This window comes from Nicotiana tomentosiformis, chromosome 2, assembly GCF_000390325.3.
Source record: "Nicotiana tomentosiformis chromosome 2, ASM39032v3, whole genome shotgun sequence".
Lineage (NCBI taxonomy): Eukaryota > Viridiplantae > Streptophyta > Magnoliopsida > Solanales > Solanaceae > Nicotiana > Nicotiana tomentosiformis.
This window is the reverse complement of record NC_090813.1, coordinates 10798755-10819436: the sequence shown is the minus strand read 5'-3', so window position 1 is coordinate 10819436 and position 20682 is coordinate 10798755. Positions and strand designations below refer to the sequence as shown.

General features: G+C 36.6%; 1 protein-coding gene across 1 annotated transcript; it reads left to right on the top strand.

Annotated features, from left to right (window-relative positions):
• Positions 1–2069: 2069 nt before the first annotated feature.
• LOC104116069 (alpha-L-arabinofuranosidase 1) lies at positions 2070–12236 on the top strand. The gene is made up of 18 exons (XM_009626853.4): positions 2070–2219; positions 3684–3914; positions 4397–4451; positions 4939–5150; positions 6000–6121; positions 6207–6354; positions 6771–6840; positions 8388–8533; positions 8682–8727; positions 8834–8886; positions 9307–9451; positions 9647–9765; positions 9870–9941; positions 10018–10121; positions 10770–10826; positions 10914–11112; positions 11420–11566; positions 12028–12236. The coding sequence occupies exons 2-18, from the start codon at positions 3738–3740 to the stop codon at positions 12172–12174; spliced, it is 2019 nt and encodes a 672-aa protein (XP_009625148.1). The 5' UTR covers positions 2070–2219; positions 3684–3737; the 3' UTR covers positions 12175–12236.
• Positions 12237–20682: the final 8446 nt, after the last annotated feature.

The following is a 20682-nucleotide window of genomic DNA, read 5'->3' as shown; positions in this document are numbered from 1 at the left end:
ATGGTACCATATCATTGCTCCTTTCGACAAGGTTTCTCCAAATTTCTTTAGTAGAACAAATTCAATCTCATCGTCTTCTAAGTCATTTCCCTTTATTGCGCATGTATAAGAAGTGACATGCTCGTTAGGGTCAGTGGTCCTGTTGTACTTAGGAATTTCTGGCATTCAGAATTTCTTCGGAATGGGTTTCGGTGCCGCACTCTGAGGGAAAGGCTTCTGTACAAATTTCTTTGAATCCATACCTTTTAGAATCGGCGGCGCTCCCGATATTTGGTCAACCTGGGAGTTGTATGTCTCTACTTTCTTGTCATTTGCCTCGATTTTCTTTTCTCCCGATTTAATCCGTTTAGTGAGCTCCTCGAACATTTTCATAATGGCGGAGTCAGTTCCCGATTTGTTGGCATTCGACCTTTCCGGCACAGGCTCGGTCCTTTGAACGACTTCTAGTTCAATCCTACTCGATGCTCGGTGTTGATTTTGTAGTTATGCTATAGCGGCCTATTGAGCCTGTAACATTTCGAATATCAATTGGAGGCTAACTCCACCATCTTCTCCGTCCTGCGTATCTCAACCACCTGATCGAACTTCCTTGTGTATACTACCTTCGGGCTCAACGCCCATATTTGCATTTAGGGAGACATGTGAACTGACATCGACGGGATTTGCAATTGGTGCTCCCTCGAGGTCGGCCTGAGGCACCTCGATTCCTGGGGCGGCTATGTTGTCGTTTTTCCCGTGAAATCCAAGGCTGTCGTCACCATGTGTAGGTGCTGCTTGTGAGTTTGACATGTTTATCCTAAAAACAAAGATTCTTACGAGAACAAGTGTAAAGCAGCGTGTGTTATTGAAATTAGTATTAAGCAATCACTATTATTCTTAGCCCCACGGTGGACGCCAAACTGTTTACCCTTAAAATTGGATAACAATTAAACTTATAATATGATTCCAAGGACACGTGATTTCACCTAATACCAATTGATAAATGTGAGGATGAGTAATAGAAATTAACAATAAAGTAAAGCAAACCAGTGTTAGAATGAAAGTCAGCCCTCGAGTTTGGACACCCTCGAACTGGTTGATGCAAGAACTATGAAAGTATAACAAGCTGAATAACAATGGTGAGAACAATAAAGAGAATTATATTGCTTTTTATGTCTGTCAATCGTGACCTACAAATGATTAGAACCCCCCTTTATATAGTAGAAGAGTTCCACTTATGGTACAATTCTAATTACAGAAAGAAACCCTATGATTAGCTAATTAACTGTTTCTGATTTGATCCGTTCCGAGATTTACGTCATGATCCTCGACCAGTCACCGAGATTTACTCCATGATCCTCGGTCAGCCACGGATATCTTTCCTTTCTGTTATTATGCTATCTTCGATCTTGCTCGATGTCTGTCTCATTTGGCTTCGATCGCTACTAGCCTCGATCTCGACAGGTACCTCGGTTCTGAGCTCAGTATCTTATCCTCGTGATATGGCCTATTCCGTTACGAGACCGTTCTTCGATGAAAACTTCCGGTCTCGGTCAAACAGTAAAATCGGGTGGGCCTGATTTTAACGGTATACAAATGGTTAAATGAATTTTAGAAGAAAAAAAAGTAGCAAATTGATAACCTCTTTTATTCCATTGCAAATAGATAATCCACTACGCGTAAAGATTGTCGAAAACATCCCTTCATCCTTAATTAAAAGTTCAAAGTTGAATCTAAAAATGAAATTGTTTTTTGTAGAAAGTATTTTATTTTCAAAGTAGGACTTTCCAGTGTTTAGTCGGACCAAAGAAATGAAAAAAAAAAAAAAAATTTAAGGAAAAAAGATTATTATCCAGTAAACATCAATTTGCAAAGTGTGGGGCCACCCACTAAAAGAGGATAAGAAAACATCTTCAAGAATTGGTCCCAATTCCCTAATATACTCTGCCCAGTACTTGAAGGAAACAAAACAAACTGCATACGTGAAGGCAAAGAGAGACAAAACCTCTTGCTTTACTTCAAGCAATAAACAAACTCAAACTCTCTCTCCCATTTTCAACTATATATATACACACACAATAATTGCTTGTATACACAAAATATAAGTGTCATTATTTATAACAAGACTTGCAGCAGTGAGCTCACTCTATAACTAACCTCATCATCTCTTCTGTATAATCTTTTACTACGTCAGAGCAGCAAAACCCACAAGTTTATTTGCTGGGCCAGCTCATTTCCAGGTGAAAAAACAGAGTGATCTTGATATATTAATGAATTCCTCATATTTGGTCTTTCTTGTTTCTTGCTATTAGTAATTAAACTTTTGATATTTTCCAATTCTGTTTCCTCTTTTGATCACTGTATTCTATTCATTTCTGGAATAACTTCGGCAATTCTTGTTCAATTAAGGGAAATGGAGGAGAGTGAAGGAAATTAATTGTGTTACCTTGTTTGGTTTGAGTGCAAATTAAAAGTTGGGCTTTTCTCTTCCTATAAACATAGGGGCCGTCTAATTTGTCAACAAGTTATACACCGATGGATTATAATATAGGGATAGTAGTACAGTTAATAATAATTGCCATAGTATATGCATTGTTATAGGATGATGATCAATCTTATAATATCTGGATATATATTGAATAATCCATAAATTAAAAAAAGGCAGCCTGCTACACTAAGCTTCCGCTATGCGCGGGGTTCGGGGAAGGGCCGGACCACAAGGGTTTATTGTACGCAGCCTTAACCTACATTTCTGCAAGAGCCTGTTTCCACGGCTTGAACCCGTGACCTCCTGGTCACATGGCAACAACTTTACCAGTTACGCCAAGTCTCCCCTTCCAATCTGGATATATATTGTATAATCCATACATTTGTTTAAAAATAAAAAACAATAAAAAAATAGAATTTATAATTATCAAATTTTAGTATATAAAAGCAAGGAATGCAACCTTATCTTGCATTCCTAGAAGAGACAATATTCCATAACTTGAACTTGTGACCGGAGGCGGACCCAGAAGTTGAAGGTCACAGATGCACTTTTGGAATCAAGCAAAATTTGTTTTGTATATAGGATGTCCACTACTAATATATCACTTTATTCTAAAGACATACATGAAATTTTTGCCGTATTTTATGGGTGCCGATGACTCCTCTCTGTATAGCATGGGTGCGCCTCTGCTTGTGACCTCCTGATCACATGGTGGCGACTTTTTCCCTTGCATCAAGGCAATAGTTTCCAATCTTAAGCTCAATAATTTAGTGTAGCACAATAAGTTTGGCTTTTGAGCCATTATATCTAGCATCTCTTTATGAATTCAGCTTAATGAGTTTCATTTGTATTATGGATTTTGTCATTTTATCATTCTTCAGTCCTTCTGTCATTTTAATCTGACAAAGCTTATCCAGTAACTTGGATACTTTGGGAACTAATGTATGAGCCAATAGACATAATATTTGCACTACAACATTTTCTCCTTTTTATGGCTTATCTTTTATGTATTGAATTATATTCCTTGATTGCTGTTACTATCGTGCTAGTATAAGCAGAAAAATCCGACAAACCTGACTCTTATTGTTATTAATTCAGACAATAATCTTTTCGGTTCTGTCTTATGCTGACATTAGTTTGTTGTAAAAGGTAGCAACTTGATAACTTTATACTTCCATTAATGATCAAAATCTAACTGAATTTGCACCTTTCTCAGAGCTTAAATAGGCTGCAGGCCTACAGCAGCAACAGCGAAGAGACTGAGAAGGAGATGGAGTCAAGGCATTCCCTTTATCACGTACTGCTTTTAATTTTGTGCGGTCTGTCTGCCCTGTGTCAATGTTCGGCTGCTGGGGTTGAAGCAAACCAGACAGCGGTATTGTTTGTGAATGCATCTGAAGCATCAGCAAGGAAAATACCTGATACTCTTTTTGGTATATTCTTTGAGGTGAGTTTAGTCAGTTGGGTTCTCAATTTATATTGCAAATGAGAAGTGCATACCTTCTAATTTTTAATATGTAACTCATTTCTTGTATTAGGTGTCTGTTTGCCATTTTCTTTTTCATGCAATCGTTTCTTCTACCGGATAACTATTTCTAATGTATATGATACTCAGAATCATAACATCCTGCTTCTTGAAAATACATCTAGAATACGTTTTAATTAGTTCATTCCGGCAAGCCAAAATCCCCATTCTCAATTCTTGAAAACATTTCCTGTTTGATCAGTTTTTGAACTAAAGAAGAAAGTAGGAATGTCAATTGATTTCCTGTTTCAACATTTTCCAAATATCTGGAAGAGAATAATACATGCCTTCTTTATGTGGGCATAAAGGGAAAACTTTTCCTCAATTAATTGGACTGAATTTTCCTTGAAATTAGATAATGTCAATTGATTTTAGTTTATAACACCCGGAACGTTGTATTTCAGGAGATCAATCATGCTGGAGCTGGTGGATTGTGGGCTGAGCTTGTCAGCAACAGAGGTCAGCTTGACTTTATGGTTGCCTTAGAAAAGGAAAATTCTCTAAAAAGAAAAATAATACATGTTTCGCTTCGTAGTGATTAAGTAGTAATTGGCTTTTTTTGACCTTAAAAAGAAGGAAAACAAAGGACAAACAGGCCTCATACGGAAAGGATGAAGTATTTACGTTTATGTTGCTCGAGCAGAAAATTAGAGACAATCATTACATGATTTTGTGCTGAATTTTCTCTTGGATCGTCATTATTACTTTTCCCTTTCGAAATATTTTTCCTTAGGTGACTGTTAACCTGGAGTGCTTTATTCTTAGTGTGCCACTATAGTACAAGACATTGCTTTTTGAATTTTGACTGATAAGAAGACTTTGGTCAAAATACTAGTAAGGCACTAAATGTGAAATTTCTAGTTCTATTCATGCAATAAGAGTTTTACCTCCTATATATTCTTGACATTTATTTTATAAGTGTTAAATTTCTTGAAATCACTTTCAGGTTTTGAAGCTGGAGGCCCAAATGTACCTTCGAATATTGATCCTTGGTCTATCATCGGGGATGAGTCCTCAGTGATTGTCTCAACAGATCGTTCATCATGCTTTGATCGGAATAAAATTGCACTTCGAATGCAGGTGCTCTGTGACCATAGAGGCACCAATATCTGCCCAGATGGAGGAGTTGGTATCTACAACCCTGGATTTTGGGGCATGGTATGTTTATCATGCTTGACTGAAATGTTGTTCACGCGTTCCCCTTTCTTCCTCTCTCAAGGATTCACTGTGACAATGTCCAATTTTGTGCAATAGTATAAGCACATTGGATAGTCACATCCCAAGCTCATGTCACATATTGTCCGCTTTAGTCCAAGAAATCTCACGGATTTGTACCTTATTGTACTATGCCGCATCGAGCCTAAAAAAGCGCCTACCATGTGAATTTGTACTCTATTCTATATAACACTTCATTTTCCTTTTTCTTTTTGATGTGGGATTTGCCTAAGGTATTATATGCGCTTTTTCTTCGGAAGAAGCCTGCCAATCCTTCTTTTTGACCTGTCCTCCGTTATGGGCGTCACATACACCCCCATAGGGACTTAATGAAGAAGAGTTTTGCCCCACCATTGTATTGCGGGAGTTCGGTGTCGATACCATATTGTCACGGCCCAAGCCCATGGTACGTATTATCCACTTTGTCCCATCAAACCTTACAGATTTGTTCTTTGTTGCACTATGCCACATGAAGACCAAAAGCACATGTACCATGTGAACATGTGCTATATAAGATAGAATTTATGTTTACGTGCTATGCACGCTTTTGGGCTCGATATGGCGTAATCCAATAATGCACAAATTCGTGAGGCTTGTTGGGCCAAAGCAGACAATACGTACTATGGGCTCTGGTAGTAACATGGATTTCCTTAAATGGTATCATCAATTCTTCGCTTAGATTTCAATCAGAATTTTGTTATAAACTAAGATGCCGATCTAGGTGGTTCTTTCTTTAAGTATTCTTTGGTGCATGTTCTGTATTTATTGTCCTCGTTTTATGCTTTCTTTCAGAATATTGAGCAGGGAAAGAGTTACAAACTAGTGCTTTATGTTCGTTCGCAAGAATCAATCAATGTATCTGTCGCTTTAACTGGTTCAAATGGATTGCTAAAGTTGGCTACTTCCAACATAGTGTAAGTATATGTCTAGCTAGCTTTATTTCCAGTGTTTTTACAAAGTTTGTTTCTTGCACACAATTCATTCAACATGTTCTTGCAGAGCTGCCGATGTTTCAAGTTGGACAAAAGTGGAAATTCTGTTAGAAGCAAAAGGATCAGATCCCAATTCAAGACTCGAATTGAGATCAACTACAAAAGGTGTTATATGGTTTGATCAAGTGTCATTGATGCCTATGGACACATATAAGGTATGTAACTTAGAACTTTCTTGTAGCCATTCAGAGAAGGCTCAAATTTAATCAAGGAGACTGGCTTTAATGCAGCTGGCTGAGTTAATGACATATTTCTGAACCAAAAAGCTCCTAAAGTGGATTGTTTATATCAATCAGTAAACTAACCTTTATCCAAATAAATTGGGGTCGCCTATAAATGAATCCTCTCTCAATACTTCAGAGGATATTTTTAGGTTTTACATTTGGGAAAATTAAAACTTGTTGACCATGTAGGCATTGTTAACTAATAATGTGTAAAATTTGTCAATGAAGATAAATTCACAAATTATTGCAACTAGTTTCGATTCCTTTTCTTTCTTATTTTTCATTTTTGTAGGACATTAGTTGTATTTGCATGATAAATGTGGTTTGTGGCAATTTTCTTGGCACAGGGCCATGGCTTCAGGAAAGATCTTTTTGGAATGCTTAAAGATTTGAAACCAGCATTCATTAGATTTCCAGGTATTCTCCAATACATTTCAGCTTCTTCCATGAGGATCATGTAACTGTACCAACTGATGGACTGTGAATTACAGTTATTAGTATTTTGTACCTGCTACTTATTTATAACTTTTTTCACATGAGCCCTTCTTGACGAGGAAGTAAAATATCAGTTGAGAGGAATTATTCATGAGTAAATTGGAAACAGAAAGTATAGTTAAAAAAAATGTTATGCAAGGAAGAACTTCGAAAGCCACAGGAGGCCAGCTACTTCTTAAAGATAAAAAAGAAGTCCATGTACAACTGTCTTATGTATTCCTGTAATTTTTTTCTCACAGGAGTTTCAGTAATATCGTTTTTTTCATTTCTTTAGACTCCACTCAAACAGAGACCGAGTGGTGTACTTCTATTAAAGGAAAAGTTATCTTGTAAAGATTGAATTTGGGTGAATTGATAGATGAGTAAAGGTGTAGTGTAATAAGGGATTTAGTCATTTAGTATAGGTGAATTGATAGATGAGTAAAGGTTTAGTCATTTAGTATAGGTGAATATCCTCCCTAGACACTTGATGAAAGAATTAGGAGGAGTTGAGGAGTATTCTACCTAGAAATTAATGGAGCAGAGGCTTCTAAATATTTGATGATTCCAACGGCATGTCTCATGAAAATACTTACAATTTCTGGTTTTTGAATTCCACGTATGATTCTTTTGGTATACTTCATGAAATCACCTGAAAAATTCTGTAACAGATCAATTCTGCTAAGTGAGATATGTACATCTTTAATTCTAAGACTGATATTTAGAATTTCCAAGTCTGATCTGATTAATGTCATTATCTGGATCACTATTTTTTCTTTTTTGTTTTTTTTAATAAATATTCTGACTTATTTCGCATCAAAACTGGAGTTACAACATAGTATTCTACTGATGATTCAAAGCAGCTGCGACCCTGCATATATCATCTGCGTTATGACATTTAGCAAGTTTCCAGAAAGATATTTGCTAACAGGATATTTCCAATTATTAAGTGTCAATTTCCCTCAAGTCTTAATAGTAACTTTCTCTTAAACACTTAGATCAAAGAACTATCAGTCTATCACCGTTGAGTAATATGGGAGATGAACTGTTACATGTGGGATTAGTATCAGAAACTGTTCAAAGTTTATTACATTTTCTTACTTCCAAATCTGTGACCAATTAATGCAAGTATTTCCCATCATGTTTCCTTCCCTAGGGGTTAGCTTGAAGGAACTTAACTTGAAATTTACTAGAAACTCGGACTTTCTTTTTTTCTTTTCTTTTCTTGTTTTGCTTTACTTTTCTGAAGCAATCAAATTTCTCTTTTTCAACTAGCTTATATGGAGTTTGCTAGGAAAAGGGAATAGGACAAATATAGTAAAAAGTTTCATCAATTAGAGGACTTACTTTTCCAAGATTGTGTTGTGTGTTCTTTACAGGCTCCCTTTTCATTTTACCTCTGTGAAGGCCCCCTATCAGTTTGCGTATCTTCTATATGAGCTTCTTAATGATCACGATTATCCAATGTTGATAAATCTTTCATGTTATAGGTGGATGTTTTGTTGAAGGTGACTATTTAAGAAATGCATTTAGGTGGAAAGAAACCATTGGACAATGGGAAGAGAGGCCGGGTCACTTTGGTGATGTTTGGAATTACTGGACTGATGATGGGCTTGGCCATTTTGAGTTCCTGCTGGTAATATTCTATGTTCTATGGCCATTTTGGCTGGTCATGCATGCTAACCACACACACACACACCAAAATAAAAACAGCACGCATGCAGACACTTGATGCAAACATTTGTGTGCTTCTGAATGTGAATAACTCCAGTCCTTTTCTGCAGCTTGCCGAGGACTTAGGTGCACGGCCAGTGTGGGTTTTCAACAACGGTAGCCCCCCCCCACTCCTGCAAATGCACTATTCTTTGTCTATTAGTTAATTTCGTTTGTTTACTTGATTTAATTCTTCTTCCTTTTATGCTTCTAAATTTTTCAGGAGTCAGCCACCATGATGAAGTTGACACTTCCGCTATTTTACCTTTTGTGCAAGTAGGTTTCTTGAATGTTTAGCTCATCAAAATATGATCTGAGATTTAATAGAATAAATATACTGTAGATTTTATCTAGTGTTGTAAACCTTTCTCTTGTTTGTCAGCTGTGAATTCCTAGCGATTAAAAACTCACATCACTAAAAGCTACATTTTAATGGCTATAATACTTGCGGGTTGAAACTTTTCTTGGCTTGTGCATTAATAAGTTTATTGTGTTACATATTCAAGTCACCAAAATAATTAATCTTTTGAAATCAACTTACAGAGTAGACATCATTTTTTATTGTTGCCTAAATTGGTTAAGAAAGTAAAATTAGCAGTGGAAACACACTCTTGCTTCCCGCTTTGTAGCAACAATTCGTCTTCATTCAGTCCGTGCTACATTACATTTATACGAATATATTTTGTGTCTATCCAGGAAATCTTAGATGGTCTTGAGTTTGCAAGAGGTGATCCTACCTCAACATGGGGTTCTGTGCGAGCCAAAATGGGACATCCGGAGCCCTTTGATTTGAAATATGTGGCGATTGGAAATGAGGATTGTGGAAAGTCAAAATACCGTGGTAGGCATACTTATCGTATTTGGGAGATCATATTTGTCCGTTGTTTCACAGGGAGCTTATTAATAGAGCATAAAGGATTCATATTTTGCATAACTTCTAGCACATATTTTTTACAATTTTCTGCATAGGTCAACACAACGCGCCTATCTTAGAGAAAAAGATTCTCGTGTGTGATTTCTGTTCCTTGTGATACAGGAAATTACCTCAAGTTCTATTCATCCATCAAAGATGCATACCCAGATATTAGGATAATCTCAAACTGTGATGGTTCTTCCAGTCCACTGGATCACCCAGCTGATTTATATGATTTTCATGTAAGATCTTGACGCTTTTCTGACTCTTTCAATGTATCTGAACCTTTAACTTTGATTTCTTTGTCTTTGCGCGAGCTTTAACTTTGTGATGTTTCTATTGTTAGATTTATAGCAGCGCAAGTTCTGTATTTTCTAATGCTCGCCATTTTGATAGTACACGACGCAGTGGACCAAAGGTCGGTAAAGCTTCCTTTTTGATGATTAATGAGTTAAATTACTAGGTGGTGCTTATGTATACATATATTTCTACAGGCTTTTATAAGTGAGTATGCTGTGACTGGAAATGATGCTGGTAAAGGTAGTCTTTTAGCAGCATTGGCTGAAGCTGGTTTCCTCATTGGGGTAGAAAAGAACAGGTACCTGTGTAATATTTGTCTAATTTTCTTTTTAAATTTTTGAAACGCTTCCCATGTGTATCTAGAGTCGGTGGCTGCGTCACTGCTTCTTTTGAGGGGAAAAAGCTGGTACAGCAAATTCGTAGTTCCTCAGGGGCGGGGGGTTTATTTCTCAGTCTTCTGTTTTCTTTTCTTTTACTTTTTCCTCGTTATAGAAAACTTATGAGGGGCAGACCACATTCAGAAAAAAAATTCAGGGACAGCTTCCACCCGCTAATAGCTAAAGCTATTGCTATGTAGACCTTAGATCATCCAATTAATGAGTTTATTTAATCCTACAACGATAAAGTGATATGATTTTTACTTTGACGAATTACTTATAGAAAGGGTGATATGTGATTTTACTTAACGAAGTCCACGTTGATTAACACCCTTCTCTTTTTCATATGCAAATAACTGATCTTTCCTTTAGCTTTAAAATGTTTTAATCTATGCCGGTCCATCATACAGTATACTATGTGGTACCTTTATTAACCGTATGCCGGATGACTTTGATCTTAGAGATCAAGCATCGACTATGCTAATCACCTTAAACTAATCGATATTCCATCTTTTTTTCTTTTCTATGTTCTCTTTGTTTGATGTTACTTGAAATTTTCCTCTGTGCAGCGAAGCAATTGAAATGGCAAGTTATGCACCCCTATTTGTTAATGACAATGACAGGAGGTATATCTGATTGCTTCTCCTCTTTTTTTAAAAAAAAGATTTTACTCTTAATGTATTCAATCGAACCCCTATTTTTCTTTCATGTAGGTGGAACCCAGATGCAATTGTGTTCACCTCTTCACAAATGTATGGAACCCCTAGTTATTGGATGCAGCATTTCTTCAAAGAGTCAAATGGCGCAACTCTTCTGAGTTCATCACTACAAGCTAATCCTTCAAATTCACTTATAGCATCTGCCATCACTTGGCGAAATTCAGTTGATAACAACGAGTATTTGAGAATAAAGGTGTGGATATTTTCTTGTTTTGGTTCATCGCTCTTGGAGGGTTAAGGTCGGCTAGTTTCTTATGGTTATCGTTAGCACTTCAAGACTTTTGAATGGTCTACGTTCACCCTTAAAAAGTAGAAATTTCTAGTCTAAGTAGATGTGATGAGTAAATGATACTTCAGGTTCAAAAGGGAAATTAGCTGACAACATAATTTTATTTCCGAAATCCTAAGATGCACCATCATTCTGACTATTTTGCATTTATACAGTACCATTCTCCATCTTTAATTAGTTCATTACTCATATGTTAAGATATTTTCCCCAGGTCGTGAACTTCGGGACCATCACCGTTACTCTTAAAATCTCTATCAGCGGATTGGATCAGAACTCTTTAGAGTCATCTGGAGCTATAAAAACTACATTAACATCCACCAATGTGATGGATGAAAATTCCTTCAAAGAACCTAATAAGGTACAAACATCCTTTCGTTTAATTCTTTTATATCCTAAAAAGGTTCGTGGTATTTCACGGAATATATTATTTTCTGGATCTGCTAGCAAGATTTGTTGGTTTGACATAAGCTGTTTCACAGTTAGCAGCTAAACTTTGTCTCGTCAACAGTTCAATATCTACTGAAATGTTGTAATTTAGCGATATCTAAGTTACAATTTAGGGTAATTAAGAGAACTTTCACCTCTTTTAGTGTCTGAAGAGCATGCTAAAACAACAACAACAAACCCAGTATATTCCCACAGGTGGGGTCGGGGGAGGGTAGTGTGTACGCAGACGTTACCTCTACCTAGTGAAGGTAGAGAGGCTGTTTCCAATATACCCTCGGCTCAGAGAAGAGAATGCTAAAACAATTATTTAAATTTGTTACCTTCGTTAGGTGGTTGCTTTTCTTAAAATTTTTGGTTTTTCTATTTATGCAGGTATCGCCTGTTAAAGCGATGCTTGAAAAAGTTAGCGAGAGCATGGATGCTGTACTGTCTCCACGTTCCCTCACTTCATTTGACTTGTTAAGAAAATCAATCAGCAGTAGTGTTGATACTGCTTCTGTTCTTAAATCTTCATACTAAGATTATGAATGTGTGGTTATAAATCTATAATATCAATTTCATATTCAGCAGTTAGTTCTTTATGTCCTATTTCTTTTGTTGTTCTCTGGCACTTTTGGTTCTTTGCTGGACATCTACTTTGTGGCTATAAATATATAATATAAATCTTTTAGCCGATTCTTAAAATAATAGTCGATAAAATATATTTTCTTGTATATATGTGTATCATATATAAAAAGAAAATATACTTATTTTATACACTTTCGACTAACGAATGCAATTAGTTTCAACCGACTCGTCAATTTTATAAATCTAAGAGTAGGCTCACCAGGGAGCCTCCCTAACTCCTAACATGTCAATGTTAATTGTGGATGAACAAAGTAACAAAAAGTCCAAGCATTTTAGTATTATGTATAAATGAATTATATTTTTCAATTGTCTTAAAGGATTGAAGAAGCCCTATGAGAATAACTTCTGATATTATATGCTCCAATATTGTATGTGGAAGCAATATTTTACAGAAATATAACGTAAGATTGTGTACAATAGATTTAATATAGTCCGGCTTTTCTTGGACCTCATGTATAGTGGGAGTATTGTGTATCGTGCTGCTTTTTATAAGCATTGAAGAACTAATATATTATCACTAATTTATATCTCAAGGACATATACCGAAATAAATATCACATGTTATAAAATTTAAATGAAAACTTTTCCTATTATCTAAGAGTATATAAGCTTTTTATTAGATGATACCTTTTTACATTCTAAGTCGTCAAATTTTTAATAAATATTTAATCACATAATGTAAAAACTCTAAATAGTAGATACAAATACTAATGTCAGCTGTCAAGTAGTATAAGATTTGAACAATGATCATGAAAAATGACACCTGAACAACATTTACCTTTTCCATCATAAAGAAGATCTACTTAAAATCCCAACCTAAAAAATCAACTCTTAAACTTGAAATTAGATAGTGGAATTAAAAAGCTGGAACTGAAGAAAACAACATTATGTTTAACGTATGAGTAACAAATATAAGCAGAAAATATTACCTTCACAAGACCAATTAACGTATGAGTAACAAATACTATCATGTTACTGAATTCGAGAATTATCATGTAATTACTAGGGTACTTTCTACACAACCTAGTAATTATACAATATCGTAATTACGATGACCTTTTTGTTTGTCATTATGTAATTACAAATGTATTGTTTGGTTGTACAAGTGTAATTTCACAGTTAGATTAAATTTTAAATATAAAGTTAATTATCAAAATTAAAATTTAAGATTTAACAAATATATGATCTTAAATGATATTAGATTTGACATTTAAGATACATATTGTTTCTTGAGAATATATTAATTACTAATCATATTTTGTAACTAATATTGTAAAAATAATTGACATATATTTTTCAAATTAATAATATTTTACTTTATTTAATAATAAAAACTAAAAGTACATAATTTATAGACATCATGGTTGATAAAAATATTAATATTTATAAATATAATGCCATAACATTACCCAAATATTTTATGAAAATAAATCTATCAATTGTAACTGAAAAATGAATGACATGCAATATGAATTAATAAGTCAATACTACTAAAGCAAATAAAATGGAATCGAAAAATATAACATAAATTTAAAATATAAGAAAATTAACATAATACTCTTATGTAAAATTACATCATAACATAAAATAAGTTTCAATATAAGTTAAGTAAATATAATTCCAAAAAAAGGAAAACATAAGTCTATAACCTCAATCAACAATGAAATTCTACTTTAATGACATCACTCAATATATGCCACGTTTATTAGTGACTCATTGTTTCTAATATTAGGAAGTGTAGTTTCAAATATAGAATAATAGTACAATTATGCTAAATGAAGAAACTAAAGAAAAAATAAAAAAAAATATGAGCAACTACATGCAACCACAAAAAATAAAGGTTGGAAAATGAGAATATTATTTAAATATTAAAAAGTAATCTATCATTTTAACATAGTTAAGTTTGCATATAACCTTATCCAATAATAAAGTTCAACTTTAAAGACATCACTCATTATAAGTCAAGTTTGTGGATGACTTATTCTTTCTAAGATTACGAGGTATAATTTTTTAGAAAAATTAGAATGATAACATAGCTAAGTGTAATTTAAAAAATAAAGAAAAATAATTAACAAAAAAATAAAATACAAGAAATTATGTAGAAACACGTGAAGTAAATGTTGGGAAATGAGAAATAAGAAAATAAAGGATAAATAATGTAACAAGAATAACATTTGAAAAAAAAGGAATTTTAAAAGTTAAATAAAAAATAAATTAAAAAGAAAAGAAAAGCGATTCAAAAAACTTGTAATTACACTATGTAATTACCAGCAATTCTCGGTCCCCCCTTGAGAATTGGAGAGTGTAATCACAAGTAACACAAACATGTCAAAACTGTATAATGACACTGTAGGCATATAAATTTTATTAAAATTAAATTCATAAAAGAATTTAGATTATATTTTAAAATTCAAGATATATTGGTCCAAATAAATATTATGGGCTAATATAATTGAATTAATTATATAAGTCCAAGATATACAGATTAAATAAATAAGTCTTAATCCAGGGGGCTAGCCCATTTAGTTGGGCTAAAGTGATGAGCCCACTTCATTAAGCCCATCATCTTCCTAGAGGCCTAGTTTGGTATCACATATCAAATGACGTGGCACGCCAAGTCAAGCAGAAGAGCCAATGGGATCATGCACGTGTCAAAATGACAAGGCATGCCAAGTCAAATTAAAAGGCCAATGAAACTGCGCCACATGTGCGAGTGACATGTTGTGGCCAATCAAATGCGGCATTGTCACACTTTAATTTGATTGGTCGGAAAGAGTTTGTTATTATCATAACTCTTCCCTCTTACAACTATAAATAGGATCTTCATAACCCAGAAAAGACACCAGGAGTTATAACAAGAAGCAAGAAAGAGCTTATGGATCAAACACTGCAAATTCCTCCACAGGTTTCAAGTTCAAGCAATCAAGTTCAAGTTAAAGCAATCAAGTTCAAGCTCAAGAACGAAGAACAAATCAAGTTCAAGCAATCAAGCTCAAGAACAAGATCATCGTTCGTGGCAACAACTACATATTCAAGATCAAGCTCGAAGGCCCTTGAATTTATTTACTATTGGAAAGAAGAATCAGAGGATTCATAGAGATTGTACCCTCATATTATTTGAAATCAAATATTACGATTGTTGCGATATTTTTCAGTCTCGATTATTTTCGTGACACAAATTTATTGTCTACAAATTCTAGCATACCCAGTGGGACAATCTCTACCTCTCATCTCAAATTTTCAAATCACCAAAGTTCAAGAACATTAAAATGCCTTCAAAGAAAATCAACTCCAGTTCAACTTCCACTAAGGCTGCTAATTCCAGGTTCTATGCTGATGTGGAAAGCATCCTCGATGTTACCTTTGAAAGATTTGGACCAGTTACGAGGAGCAAAGCAAGTTCGTTAGGACAACAAGCACCCCAAGTTCCATCCGCATCAACCCCTATTTTCGGACCTTCATCCTCAAAAGGAGCAAGATCTTCCACAAACGTACCCGAAGGAAGAAGCGATGTTGCTGAAAAGATCAAGAAAACTCTTGCTCTGCTTGACCTCTCCGGATCCAAGAACTCGGCTGTGAAGGAAGATGATGATGCTTCAAGTGATGGATCCTCCCCACTTACACCGTGTAACATGAGCCATTCGAGAATCAATCAGTGTGACAATCCATGCTACTCACCATCATCTACAACAATCATGCAAGCTATGGTGACAAACACTTCATCTGTGGAAGAGCAGTTGGCGAACTTGACGGAAGCAATTGCTGGCTTGACCATGTGCATGCAAAATCAAGATGCTAGAATTGACAAGCTAACAGACATAGTAGGAATCTTGATGGAAAAAGAATCCACCCATGCACCTGGCAAGCTCCCAGAAGTTCCAGAGATTGATTCTCCCCTGGTACGAGTAGCATCCGCTAAGGCTATCCATGTCTCATCTGAAGGGATGATTCCCATCGATCAACTGAAGGAGTTTATTGAAGGAACTATTAAGAATAAATATGAATTTGCTGCCAAGTCCTCCCTTACATATGCAAAGCCATACACTGCAAGGATCGATATGTTGAAGATGCCCGCTGGCTATCAACCTCCAAAGTTTCAACAGTTTGATGGTAAAGGAAAACCAAAGCAACATGTGGTGCACTTCGTTGAGACATGCAACAACGCTGGGACTTATGGAGATTACCTTGTCAAACAGTTTGTCCGCTCGCTAAAAGGAAATGCTTTTGATTGGTATACAGACCTCGAGGCAGGATCTATTGATAGCTGGGATCAACTAGAGCAAAAGTTCCTCAATCGCTTTTATAGCACAAGGCGCACTGTGAGCATGGTGGAACTCAGAAATACTCGTCAACGGAAGGGTGAATTAGTTATCGACTTTATCAATCGTTGGAGGAACGCAAGCCTCAACTGTAAAGACAGGCTTAGTGAAGCTTCTGGCATAGAGATGTACATCCAAAGCATGCATTGGGGATTGCGCTACATCTTGCAAGGTATCAAGCCTAGCACATTTGAAGAACTTGCAACTCATGCCCATGACATGAAATTGAGCATGACCTCTGCTGGAAATGAAAGGCTGCCCATCTATGAACCTCGCAAAGGAAACGACAAGCAAGAACTTAGGAAGTGGGGCAAGTTCGTACCCAAGTCTGAAAGCAAAGAAGCTATGAATGTCAACACATCACCTGTAAAGTTCACAATGAAAGTGAGCAAGAAGTAGAGTATGAAATCCACTTCTTTTCAAGATAAGCCAAGTGGAAAGTTGACTCTAAAAGAAATGCAAGAGAAAGAGTACCCATTTCTAGATTCTGATGTGCCAACTATTTTTGAAGAACTCCTCGAGTTAAATCTCATTGAGCTTTCGGAGATGAAGCGACCAAATGAAGCTGGAAAAACAAATGACCCGAATTACTGCAAATACCATTGACTTGTGAGCCACCCTCTGGAGAAGTGCTTTGTCTTCAATGACAAAGTTATGGACTTGGCTCGCGAAAAGAAGATCGTGCTTGAAGATGAGAAAGCAAGCGCAAACCAAGTCTCTATCACCTTTGGCTCATTCAATCCGGATGAATTATATGGTTTTAAAGAAAGTAAAAATGAAGAATTACTGGAGAACGACAAAGCTGAAGTCAATCAATCTGATGATGATGAAGGTTGGACGTTGGTGACTCGTCGTAGGCACCACAAAAGGAGCCCACGAAAAGAATCAATAGAACAACCAAAAAGGAAAATAATGGTGAAAAGACCCAGGAGATGGAATCCAGTTAAGCATTTGAAGAAAGAAAAAGTGGAGGTGCACCATCCTCAAAAGCCACGACATCCAGTGACCTTGGAGGATTTCTTGCCATGTTGGTTTCGCATGAAGATTTCCCGTGATAGTATTGAGGCCTCTTGTTGCAATGCTGATAAAGGGGAAGAAAAGAGTGATGACCTACCGTTGGCACCATCTCCAGAAAAGCTCATCGAGTCTATCCATCAAGAAGTTAACACGTGCGAGGAAAAAGTTACGTTCACAAATGACAACCTTCTACTAGGTGACACTCTTCATAACCGACTGTTGTACCTGGTTGGCTATATGCGTGATGAAAGGGTAAATCGAATTTTGGTTGATAGAGGATCCTCAGTGAACATCTTGCCAATTCACACTGTGAAAGAACTTGGTATTCCCATGAACGAACTCTCGAAAAGTCGTGTGATGATCCACGGATTCAACCAAGGGGGGAAAAGAGCTACAGGTGCGATCAGGTTGGAATCACCATTGAAGATATGCAATTAAGTGCATGGCTGCATGTGATCGATGTAAAGACTTCATACAACATCTTGCTCGGAAGGCCTTGGATACATGAGAATAAAGTGGTTCCATCTACCTACCATCAATGTTTGAAGTACTACGAGGGTGAAGTCGAGAAGAAGATAGTTGCTGATGATGAGCCATTCACCGAGGCTGAGTCACACTTCGCCGATGCAAAGTTCTACTTGAAGAACCACATTGTGAAGGAGCTAAAAGTTGATGATGGCATGAAAAGCAAGAATGACGAGCCCACAACTAAAAGAGCTTAGGTGATTGCTGGTAGAGCCAAAGCTGTTACTGAGGAGGTACAACCCAACGCGAATAAATCTCATAGAGGGGATATTGCGTCTTATGGCACGAAAGTAAGTCCTGCACTCCAATATGTCCCTAAAAGATAGAAAGATGAAGGCGAATCATCTAATCTCCAAACTAACATGCTAAAGGAGTTAACTCTTCCGGTAAAACAAATTGAGGCACTAAAGTTGTCCTCAAATCCACTTGCAGGGTTTGTAGCCCAAAATCGTTTGCAGAATATGGCACTCCCTACAAAGCGAACAGATGAAGGTTTTGATCCTAATGCTTACAGGCTATTTGTAAAAGTTGGATACAATCCCAATGAGCCGTTACAGTTAGGGAAGCTCCCACCAGAAGATGCGACGAGACAACCACATGAAGGTTTGGGATACAAGCAACCGTCACCAGTGCGTATCTCCATAAGAAGGGCGAGTAGCAATTATATTACTGTAGAAGACGAATATGCTGCTTCTAACACGCCTTCTGTCTTTGATCGACTTGGAAAATCAACTGTGAGAACTTCTGTATTTGAGAGATTGGCTCCATTAAAGAAGGGGAATAAGTTTCAGAGAAATTATCGAAATACAAAAATAGCCGCTTTGCCCAAAATTCAGAAGATCTCTAAAGATTTTCAAAGTTTGGTTCCTTCTAGAATGAAGCGACAAACAAAGTCATGGTTTCGTGTGATGAGGTACTGAAGGTAAATCCATACACTGTGGTCTACACTAAAGAACATGATGAAGATGAAGAAAGTATGGGTTCTTCGTATCATGTTACTGCACAAGGCGAGCATGGTGTTTTATCTCTAATGGAGGATGGAGAGAAATTGGACGATGTTTCACCGTGTTATCACATATCCTTCAACTATGGGGACCCTCAAGAAGATGAAGATGCGAAAGATGCTCCCTCGAAACTTGAAGAAGGGGTGAAGGCAACGATTGATGCCTTAAAAGAAGTTAACCTTGGCACTGATGAAGAACCAAGACCCACCTACCTAAGTGTTTTACTAGAAGTTGATAAAGAAAGCAGTTATGTTGAGTTACTCAAGGAGTTTAGGGATGTCTTTTCTTGGACTTACAAAGAAATACCTGGCTTGGACCCTAAAGTAGCAGTTCATCACCTTGCGGTCAAGAATGGCGCTCGTCCTGTTAAGCAGGCTCAAAGGCGCTTTAGGCCAGACTTGATTCCCCTGATTGAAATCGAAGTTAACAAACTCATTGAAGCTGGATTTATTCGGGAAGTTAAATACCCGACGTTTGGGTTTCAAGTATTGTCCATGTAAGGAAGAAAAATGGCCAGATTCGAGTGTGCGTCAACTTCAGGGATCTCAACAATGCGTGTCCTAAAGATGAATTCCCGCTTCCTATTCTAGAGCTGATGATCGATGCTACTACTGGGTATGAGGCAATGTCATTTATGGATGGTTCGTCAGGCTATAACCAAATTCGCATGGCACCAAAAGATGAAGAGCTTACTGCATTCCGCACCCCCAAGGGTATTTATTGCTACAAGGTAATGCCTTTTGGCTTGAAGAATGCTAGTGCTACTTATCAAAGGGCTATGCAGAATATTTTTGATGACCTTCTCCACAAAAATATTGAATGTTATGTGGACGACTTGGTGTTAAAATCAAGAAAGAGGGGTGACCAAGCCAAAGTAGATGCAGTCTTGAAAATGCCTGAACCTCGGGATATTCATGAATTGAAAAGTCTGCAAGGAAAGTTAGTGTACCTTAGGAGATTCATCTCAAACCTAGCTGGGAGGTACCAACCACTCAGTCGCCTTATGAAGAAAGGTGTCCCTTTCAAATGGGACCAAGCGTGTAGCAATGCCTTTGAGAGCATTAAATCCTACTTGATGAAGCCTCCGGTTTGAGCAGCCCATATACTTGGAAAGCAGTTGATACTATATATTCCAGCACAAGAAAGGTCTGTTGGAGCGCTGTTGGCCCAAGAAAATAGTGAGGGAAAAGAAAACTCTCTTTACTACTTGAGCAGGATGATGACAGCAAACGAGCTGAATTATTTGCCAATTGAAAAGTTGTGTTTGGCGCTAGTCTTCTCAATTCAAAAGTTGAAGCACTACTTTCAAGCTCATGTTGTTCGTCTTGTTTCTAAAGCAAATCCCATCAAGTTTGTGATGTCAAAACTTGTTCTTAGTGATCGACTAGCGAGATGGTATCTCCAATTTTAACAATTCGAGATTTTGTACATCCCTCAAAAGCTGTAAAAAGACAAGCATTGGCAGACTTCTTGGCAGATCACCCTATACATGATGATTGGAGCTAACTGATGAACTGCATGATGAGGATGCAATG